The 10,917-nt window shown below is 36.6% G+C and overlaps 1 protein-coding gene across 2 annotated transcripts in view; it reads left to right on the top strand.

Moving 5' to 3' along the window:
- Nucleotides 1–10,917, top strand: part of PDCD6IP (programmed cell death 6 interacting protein) — an 85,253-nt gene that overhangs the window by 51,079 nt on the left and 23,257 nt on the right. For both annotated transcript variants that reach the window (XM_006876588.1, XM_006876587.1), the window contains exons 8-9: nucleotides 8,944–9,166; nucleotides 10,291–10,414. In XM_006876588.1, the coding sequence (XP_006876650.1) occupies nucleotides 8,944–9,166; nucleotides 10,291–10,414 (347 nt within the window). The remainder of the gene's footprint in view (nucleotides 1–8,943; nucleotides 9,167–10,290; nucleotides 10,415–10,917) is intronic.

Raw genomic sequence — 10,917 nt, 5'->3', positions numbered from 1 at the left:
CGGGGTCACCAATCAGAGTGTGTATTCCCATTGAGTCTTAGTCTTGGAAGAGGATTTGCACTGAGGGGACCCGACCACTTGTCTTGATGTCTTCTGGGCAAGCAACTTGCTTGTTCTTGTAGTAACAGTCAGTCTGCCTCTATTTTCTATTTGTTTTGTATTCTTCCTGTAGTTCTTTCTTTCAAGAAGTATCTTCTGTTTTTCTAGCCACTCCAGGTTGGTCTGCTTGTCCTTTCAAGTGGAAATTTCCCATCTCGGTAGATCTGGATGTGGTTCAGGCTTCTACATATAGTTTTAGGTGTTGCAGAGGCTCCTCAGGAAGCCTCCTTCACTGGGCAGATTGTAGCCCCATTTTAGGTATTCCAATCAGTTATAGGCAAAGATGAACTTAGAAGCTTTCTATGGTGATATTTCTGGCTATTCCTTTCTCTCCCCTTCCAGTGTCTATTTTATATTATAATGCATGGAAAACCAAGATTCAAAAGACAGCCAAGTATCTTAACATTATTCCTCCCTTTCCCTCATTCCAACCATGTCTCAAACTCTGAATAACAGAGTCCTGTTATTCCAAGGTTGTACATACATCATTGTTTACCTGTGCCTCGTTTAGCCCATTCAAACCTGCCTAATTGTTCTCCCATCTGTTTTGTTCTTCCATTCCCCTCTCTCTTCTTGTATATTGCACCCCCTCTCCAGCACCCAAACTATCCTGTGTCTATTCCCTTCCCAGTGCTCCACCTTTCCCTCCCTCCCCTAACCCTACCCCTATATTCCATCAACCAGTAAAGAATCCCCTTTAGTGCATTAGTATGGGTTCTTTTTCTTAGTCTTACAGTAGTGGTCCTATGCAGTATTTCTCCTTTTGTGACTGTCTAATTTCACTCAACATAATGTCCTTAAGGTTCATCAATGTTAGGTAGTGGCATGCAGCTTCCTTGTTCTTTTTCAAGGTAGCATAATTCCATTGTGTGTATGTACCACAGCTTGTTTATCCATTCTTCAGTTGATGGGCACTTCGGCTGTCTCCATCTTTTTGCTATTGTAAATAGTGCAGCTGTGAACATTGGTGTGCATATATCTTCCCGTGTTGTGGCTCATTTTTCTTGTGAGTAAATACCAAGTAGAGGAATTACTGGATCATATGGTATTTCTATTTTCAACCTTCTGAGGAAACGCCATATTGCTTTCCAGAGAGGTTGGACCATTTTGCAGTCCTACCAGCAATGCAGGAGTGTCCCAGTCTCTCCACATCCCCACCAGAATTTATTGTCCTCAACTTTTTTAATCTTTGCTGTTATTGCTGGTGTGAGATGATATCTCAATTGTTTTGATTTGCATCTCTGTAATGGCTAGTGATGGTGAACATTTCTTCATATGTTTGTTGGCTGCCCGGATCTCCTATCTGGTGAAGTGTCTGTTCATATCCTGTGTCCATTTCTTAATTGGGTTACAAATAACTCTTTAGAAGAGCACAGTGTCTGAGGCATACATACTTTACTAAGCAAGATTTATTTTTTAAATGACTTGTTTTTTTGGTTCAAAGAAGACTTCAGAGGATAGTTTGGTTTAATGTTTAACATTTAAAGGTTATCTTAGAAATAATTTATGCAGACTTATTGGCTCCAGGAAGCCTGGATTCCATTGAGAATTTGAAATTCTGTTCTACGTTTTTCTCCCTTTTATCAGGATATTTCTATACAATCTTTGATTAAAACATTCAGTAGTGGTAGCTGGGCACCATTTATTTCTTCTGGTCTTGTGGCAAAGGAAGCAGTTGTAGAACATGTTTTTTTAAAAAATAAATATAAATTATTATGGAAAATTTGAAACATCTAAAAATAGAATGGTGGTGGTATGCCTTGGAGTCTGTTCTGACTCATAGCGACCCTGCATAGGGTTTCTGATGCTGTAAATATTTATGGGAGCAGAAAGCCTTATCTTTATCCTGTGGAACAGCTGGTAGTTTTGAACTGCTGACTTTGAGGTTAGTAGCCCAACTCATAAGGAGCTCTGGTAGTGTAATGGTTACGAATCGGACTGTGAGCCATAAGGTCAACAGTTCGAAACTACCAGCTGTTCCGTGGGAGAAAGATGAGGCTTTCTGCTCCCGTAAAGATTTATAGCCTCGGAAACCCAGGTCAGGGTCGCTGTGAGTCAGAAATGACTCTACGGCACATAACATCAACAAGCCCAACTCAACCCCTATGCTGCCAGTGCTCCTTAAAAATAGAATAGTGAACCACAATTACCAGTTCATAGCCACTCTTGTTTTTAATTTGTACTTTGCGTTTTCCTTTATTATTTTGAATAAATCCCAGCTATATCATTGCATGCATTTTGTGTATGTGTATGTTGGTTTTGTTTGCGCTGTATTGGTATCTATCTGTAAAGGTAACCAGTTGCTGTCTTAACTGATTCCGATTCATGGTGACTCCATGTGTGTCAATGTAGAACTGTGCTCCAGTAAACTTTTTAATGGTTGACATTTTGCAAGTAGATCACCAGGCCTTTATTCTTAGGCCCTTGTAAGTGGACTCGAATCTTTTGGTTAGTAGCTGAATATGTTAATAGTGTGAACATGGAGGGAATTCATTTCTAAAGATTTCTGTTGTCATAGAGTTGATTCTGACTCATAGTAACCTGACCCTGTGGGACAGAGTAGAACTGTCCCATAGCATTTCCAAGGATTACTGGCATGGCGCTGTGGGTTAATGAGCTGGACTGCAAAGTTGGTTTGAACCACAAAATTGGTAGTTCAAGTTCACTAGCCCCTCCTCAGAAACCCTATACAAGGTCGCTATGGGTTGGAAATGACTTGACGTCACTTAACAACAGCAACAACAAATCTTTGTGGAAGTCAGTTGTCTCATCTTCCTCTATGGATTGACTGGTGGGTTCAAACCCCTGACCTTTTAGTTAGCAGCCAAGGGCTTAATCACTGCACCAGCCTGGATCCTTATTCTTAAGATAAGCACTCTTTTTTTTTTTTTAAAGATACCACAACAATACATACACAATACAGTTTCTCAGTGTAATTTTAATATCCGTTTGTCTTAGGAGGTTGAGTAACTATGTTTAAGTGCCATTTGTATTTGTGAAGTATTTCTTTTTTTAAAAGGCTTATTTTTCTAATAATTGAACTTTTAATTTATGGAGTTCCTTACATATTAATAGCTAATTAATTTATTATTATTATTATTTGCTAATTAACTTTGCAAATGAGTCCTGGTGTCGCACTGTAGGACAAAGCACTGGACTGCAAAATTAGTTTGAACTACAAGGTCAGCGATTCAGACTCACCTTGGAAACTCTGTACAGGGTCCTTATAAGTTAAAACTGATGCTATAGCACTTACTAACATCAACCTTTTGCAATATGAATTAGTTTTCCAGCTTTTAATTTATTTAAAAAGTTACTTATGTGTATTTTTGTTTGTTAGCAGAGTGTTTTACATTTTAGACAGTATATTTTATTAGTGTTTGTCTTCTGTGGCATTAGGATTTTGGGTTATGATTTACAACACTCTCTAAGGTCTGTTCCAAGGCTGTAAAGGAATTAACCAAGGTTTTCTGCTAAACTTGTATGCTTTTATGTATGGCATTTGAATCTAGATGAAGGTTATTCCTATATGTGGTATGTGGTGGATCCAATTTTTACCCTTTTTACAAATGACTAGTTATTTGAAAACCACTTATTAAAATGACTTTCTTTACTCCTGGTTTGAGAGTCATCCTTTTATCATTATTGAATTCACCATCTATACATTTGAGTAAATTTAAGTATGTATTTCAGAAAATATCAAGTGTATACAAAAGTATGAATCATCAGATATTATTCAGCTTCACCAATTATCACTATATTGGTGTTTTAAAAAAGTTTTTTTAAATCTACTTACCTTTTCCCTCAAGGAATTCTGGTAGCATAGCGGTTACGAATCGGGCTGCTAACCTTAAAGTCAACAGTTCTAAACTACCAGGTGTTCTGCGGGAGAAAGCTGAGGCTTTCTGCTCCTGTAAAGATTTATAGCCTTGGAAGCCCTGTACAGAGTTGTTATGAGTCAGGCCCAACTCCATGGCACATAACCACAACAACAACCCTTTCCCTCTGATTTTTTAGAGTATTTTAAAGCTAATTTAGGCACACCCTTTTATCCTTAAATACATATTTATTGCTACTAGATAAAGATTGAAAAATAATAAAGCCACGTGCCATTATTCCTACTAACACAATTAATACTAATTAGCACTAAATAATAACTAATACTCACAACTTAATCCAAATCTAGTTTAGTTTCTCTGGTTATTTTTAAAGTGTTCTCTTTTACAGTTGGTTTTGTTCAAAAATCAGGATTCGACAAGCTTCTCATACTGCGTTTGGTTGATGTGTAATCTTTAAATCTTCCTGGTCTTTCTTACATGATTTCATATGTTTCTTCAATCTATTTCCTGAGTTCTTTGATCCCTTGTTTGTCATTTTCTTGTTATCATCGCTGTTTTCTGGCCATTGGTTCTTCTCTAGTCATACTTTGTGTTCTTTCAGTGCTGTAATTGTGGTTTGAAATTTTTTAGTTTATTTTGAAATGTTAGCATACTGTAACTAGCTTAATTTGTGGTACCGTTTCTTTGGAGAGTATTCATTCTCTGTTGGAAAGCTATGCTGCTCAATTTTACCTTTTGCTTATGGTTTCTTGTTGTCAAGGTAGACAGAATACCTTTTCAATTACTAATTTTTAAATGAGATTGATTTTACTGGACGAATAACATGAAGAATTTTTCAGGTTGAGGAGTGGGCTTTGAGTGGCTTTCCAACTTCATAACAGAAGTGCTCTGTCTTCAGCTCTTCTCTGATGTTCAAAGTCTAGTCGGCCTTAGAAAGGATTTTACCTTGATACCTGCACATCCTTCAGTTCTTTACAACTTTTGTTTTCAAGGTGATGCATCTCTTTTTAGAGTTTGTGTTTTGCTGATCATCTCTGAGTGCCCACTGCCCCCTTTCTTCCCTTTCCAAGTCTTCTCATTTCACTCTTTTTCTACTTTCCCCAATTACCCCAGCTTTTGAATGAAATCTTTGCTCACTTCCCCTCCCCATTGGGGTCAGACCCTCCAGTAGCCCATTTTCCTTGTGGCCTCTTTGTGACTTGACAAGTTGATGGCTGATTTTGTTTGATTCATTTGGAGGTGTTGTATCATTTTTATTGTTTTCATTTCAGGTAAAGTGGTGCCCCCTCATGGTAGGGGCTCTGCACTTGCCTTTTCCCTTATGATTCTTATACCAGTATAAAAAGAATAGGGGAGATTTTGCCTACATTCTCCAATCAGAATTTTTAAAATAAATTATCAAGTGCTTTAATATATGTGTTTCCCCCATCTCCTGAAGATAAAAGTTTTGCCTTGTTTGTTTTAGTTCTTGTTTCTTTGTAGAATTTTCATGTTGATCTTACATAGATATTTTTTTCTTTTAGCTTCTTATTATGGTTGGGGTAAAAGTTACAAAGCAAATTAGTTTTTCATTCTTCAGTTCATACACATTTTGCTTGTTATGTATCTCTTTAAAAAACTTATTCCTGGAACATGGCTTATTGATCAGAAAGAGACAGAAGCATCCTGAGACTATGGTTCTTGGTTACCCTTCCGGTCTGGAACTGAAGTTGTCCTTGTGGCTCTATTTTCCGCCAAACAGTAGATAGGTATATAAGGAGAATAGCAACATTAGTAAGGTCAACCACTCAAGATCAAAAGGGCAGTATTTTAAGTTCAGAAAAGTTGGGAAGAAGAGGAAGTGAAATAATGGATATTGCATGGAAGGGATTGCAGTCATTGAATTTCCAAAGTGTATGATTTGTAGAATGTAAAGCTGACGTTCTCTTTGTAAACCTTCACTCAATTCACAATAAAAAGTTAAAAAAAAAAATCCTGGATATTGGTCTTTCTGTTGCTAATAAAAATAGGTTTATTTCCTTTTATCCCTTCAAACTGGAACATATTCTGTATATTGATTTTGTATCTAAGGTACCTCTCATTATTTTGTTGTTGTTAAGTGCTGTCGAGTTGATTCCTCCCCATTAGTGACCCTGTATAGGGTTTGCAAGGAGTGGCAGATAGGTTTGACCTGCCGACCTTTAGGTTCAAACTGACCTTACTTTCCAGTGAATTATTGTAATAGTTGATTTTTCTTAGATTTTTCTGATATATAATTATGTCACCTTTAATTAGATTTTTTTTTTTACCTTTAATTAGTTTTGTCTTTTTCTTTTCTAAATATTTTACCTAATTTTTTGTTCTGTTGTGGAATTGTTTTGGTGTTAAATGGCCATGATAAAACTGATGATCTTTGTTTTTTTCATCAGGCATGTGATATCAGTGTTGTTTGTTGCTGCTATCAGTGTTCGGGGTTAAGATTTTACCATGTTAAGAAGCTATATCTATTTATGTTTTACTAAGATTTTAAGAAAAATCAAGAATGAATGTTGAATTTTATCAAATGGTTTTCAACATTTATGTTAAAAATTTGGTATTCATGTTGATCTGTTATTTTGGAGAATTACATAAATAGATTTTCTCATTGTATTATACTGTTCTTGTATTCCTGTAATTTTGATGTTTTGCAATTGTGTTATTTCCCCATGGGGTTGTTTGACATAAATAATTCTTCATATGCTTGAGAATACTATGTATTCTCTAAATTATAGGGTATTGAGTTGACCATATGCCTGGTAAATCAAACTCATAATTTTGTTCAAATTTTTTTTTTAGTTTTTCAAATTTATTTACTTGGTCTAAATCATTCTTTTTTTTTTTTTAAATTTTTAAAGTGTTTTATTGTGAATTATATGATAGTTTACATGGGAGAACATTAGCCTTACATTCATTCTGTCATACATCGTATCATTGCCATGGTTACAATCCCCTCCATGCATCATCAACCGACCAAAGGGTATACCCCGCAATCCTGCCCCCCGTACCCCCCAGCACACAGTCACTCTCCCTCTCTGGATCTAAAGTTCCAGCTGCTCCATCGCTCCATGTCATTGTCTCTGCCTCCATCTCGGGCATCACTGCTTCTCTGGGTAGGTTTCTGCTCTCGGCTCTTCTCCGTTGATGGTCCTAGGGACCTCTGCTCCTAGACTGAAAAGGGTCTAAATCATTGTTGATTTACTCGCCTACTGCTGTTGAGCTGATGCTGACTCTTAGCAGTCCTGTAGGGTTTCCAGAAATTGACTGCCAGTTGTTTTTCCCACTGGCTGATGGGTTCGAATGTCACCTTTCGGTTAGCAGCCAAGTGCTTTAATCATTTCATAAAGACTTCTGCTCTTGAGATACCTAACTGAAACCACTGCTGACTTACGTGCCGTGGAGTTGGTTCTGACTCATAGCGACCCTGTACAGGATCTCTGAGGCTGTAAATCTTTACGGGAGCTGAAAGCCTCATCTTTCTCCCACGAAACAGCTGGTAGTTTTGAACTGCTGACCTTGTGGTTTGCAGCCCGATTCGTAACCACTACGTTGCCAGAGCTGAACCTGTATTTAGTTTCCTGGACTGTACGTTCTGACAGGAGCAGACAGCCTTATTTTTCTCCCACAGAGTGACTGGTGGGTTTGAATAGCCAACATTTAGTTATCAGCTTACTGCCTAACTCACAGCACTTGTTGTTGTTATTGCTAAATGCCGTTGAGTTGGTTCCAACTCAAAGAGATCCTGATAAACGGTTTCCAAGACTAAATCTTTCCAGGAACAGAAAGACTCATCTTTTTTTCCATGGAGTGAATGGTGGGCTCGACCCGCTAAACTTGTGGTTAGGAGTCTATTGCTTATCCTATAGAGTCACTGTACTTCCTGGGGTAAAATCTTCCAATGTGATGGTGCGATGGATTTATCAGTTATTCATTATAATCATATGCTGTTAAGTGCTGTTGAGTTGGTTCTGACTCACTGTGACCCTGTATAGGGTTTCTGAGGAGTGGTTGGTGAATTTGATCGCTGACCTTTTGGCTAACATTCCAGTGCTTTTCCTACAGTGCCGCACCAGGACTCTAGTTATGTTATGTTTGTTGCTGTTAAGTACTATCCAGTTGGTTCTGACCCATAGGAAGTATACTTCATACCACCTAAGTTATGTAATTTGAAGCTTAAATTTGTGTGAGGTATCTTTTCATCTTCTGGATTATAAGAAAAATACTCTTTTTCTGTTTTAAAATTTCCTACTCATATGAGACACATACGGTTTTTTTTGCCCCTGTATTGCTAGGAGTGTAGCCCTTTGAACTTCCTGTCATTATATGTGGGAGGGTAAAGGGGACACATTTTGTTTTTTGATGCTTTGTGTTCTCAAGACTCTGCTTTCAAGACTCCATGAGGACTTTAAGGTACTAGTTCCTTGGGTTACAGAAATAATCCAACAGCCAATCTTCCCTTTTGTCAGTTTATACTTACTTACCACTCTGCTTTTTACTTTCTTCTTTGATTTATTGGCTGTAGATTTCTTTTACTTTCTTGACAATTTACTATGTGTTTAAAAGGATGTCTGCTATATAAACTCATTGCCCTCAAGTTGATTCTGATTAATAGGACAAGGGTAAAATTTCTGCTGTAGAGTTCCCAAGACTGCAAATCTTTACAGAAGTAGATCTTTCTACTTTTGGTTTGTTTCTACCATTGATTTCTCCCTCTTAGTAACTGGTGGGTTAGAATCACCGATCTTTCATTTAATAAGTGCTTAACTGCTATGCCACCAGGGCTCCTTGTCTGCTATGTAGTATCCTTCACTTTTTGTATGTCTAATGGGAGACCTTACAAGTAAATCCTGTCAACCACATTGCTAGAAATGCAAGCCCTCAAATTAATGCCTTTTATCAAAAAACAAAAACAAAAATACCAGTGCTGGGTGTTTGGTTGAGCAGGAGAAGTAATTTCTTTCTTTCTTTTTGGGTACATTTTTCTTTTTAGCATGCAGCAGAATTGATTAAAACAGTGGCATCTCGCTATGATGAATATGTCAATGTGAAGGATTTTTCTGATAAAATCAACCGTGCTCTTACTGCAGCAAAGAAGGATAATGATTTCATTTATCATGATCGAGTTCCTGACCTTAAAGATCTAGACCCTATTGGGAAAGCCACACTTGTTAAATCTACCCCTGTCAATGTACCCATCAGCCAGAAATTCACTGGTATGTCAAGTTATTCAGATATTTTTCAGTCTCATCTTTTCTCGAGCATTCATGTATATTTTGTAGTTAAAAATCACACAATTGCTATTGTATATTTTGAATTTATAATTTGTATTCAGGCTGTTGAACACAGATGTGAGAATAAAAATTAAGTGCTGAAGTATATCTTCAGTGAAATTTGAAGATAGAAGATAAATGATAATAAAAGCAAATTGTGAACTCTCCAACAGAATAGAAACTGTGTTCATTTGTGAATTGATAAAGACTAGATCAGGATTTGTCATTTTGTTATTATAACATTTATTATATTATTTATGATATTCCCATTAAAATTAAGCATATCAATGTGTAAGCTTTCAGAGTCATGTTTGTATAAGATAAATAACTATATCATCCCTAGATATTATAAATATATGCATTATATGGTAGCCTCTAGTTGATACCCCAAGGATATTAGTTTAACAGTGGTTATTTACTTAACATAAAATATTTATCATGTGCCATGGACTTGTTTAAGTCCAAATATTCAAATATTAGTTCAAATATTAGTTCAAATATTAGTTCATTTATTTCTCATAACAACCTAATGAGATGTAGGTGTTATTATCCCCATTTGATCCATCACAACACTGTTGCATAGAATGGGGAGGTAATTTGGCCAAGATCACATAGTTAGGAATTGGTAGAGCTAGAAATCAAATCCTGGCATATTGTGGCCCACTCACTAATCAACTTAACAAACAATCGACAAGCTTTTTTTCCCCATGTGTAACTGTTCCCTTCCTTACCAAAAATCACTCAAGCTCAATTACAAGCACATATCTTGAAGAGCTAAGAAAATTAAATTAAGGAAAACTTTGTCATTATTGCTGTTGTCCATGAATATGGTGGTCTGAAATTTATCTTAGTCTTTGTGCTTTTAATACTGATTCAGGATATTTTTTGAAGCTGTTTAAAATTTTTTTGAAATATATGTAAAAAACATTTGCCAATTCAACCGATACTGATTTAGTTTTGATCTGTAATTAATTATAGATCCTTTTTGTAACTGTTAAGAGAAAATGAGCTTTACAGTTTGAGGTTTTTTCTTAAACTTTTGTTGAAATTTTCATTCTTTATTTTAGATCTGTTTGAGAAGATGGTTCCTATGTCAGTGCAGCAGTCTTTGGCTGCTTATAACCAGAGAAAAGCTGATTTGGTTAACAGATCTATTGCTCAAATGAGAGAAGCCACTACTTTGGCAAATGGGTAGGTAGAGCTTAATTTTCATAAATGCATTTCTGGAGCTCTAAAGTTTCTGGTTCTTGATATTTCTTGTAAGTAGCTTTGAGAAACAGTTTTGTGAACTTGGAGCTAAATGCCACAGCGAGGTGAAATAGCAAATACAAACGTATGCCTTTCTTGGGTACACTATTATGCCCTGTTGTCGTTGTTAAGTGCCGTCGAGTCGATTCCGACCCATAGTGATGCTGTATAGGGCTTCCAAGGAGCACCTGGTGAGCTTGAACCACCGACCTTGTGGTTCAAATGACTTTGGCATATTAGCCCACAGCACCACTCCAGGACTCCCTTTATTATGCCCTAGCCAAATATAATTAGAAGTAATTTAATTACTGAAACAAAGAGAAAGTTTTGACCAGTAATTTTTAGTTTAGGAGGTATTTGAAGGAAATGAGAAGTAGAAATGAATTCTTTAAGATGAATGATGCATTCATGGTGAATTGAAGACTTAAAGAAATAATTTATTAGTT

Source organism: Chrysochloris asiatica, unplaced genomic scaffold (genome assembly GCF_000296735.1).
Source record: "Chrysochloris asiatica unplaced genomic scaffold, ChrAsi1.0 scaffold00393, whole genome shotgun sequence".
Taxonomy (NCBI): Eukaryota; Metazoa; Chordata; class Mammalia; order Afrosoricida; family Chrysochloridae; genus Chrysochloris; species Chrysochloris asiatica.
The sequence above is the reverse complement of the archived record's forward strand: the minus strand, read 5'-3'. Positions and strand labels throughout refer to the sequence as shown.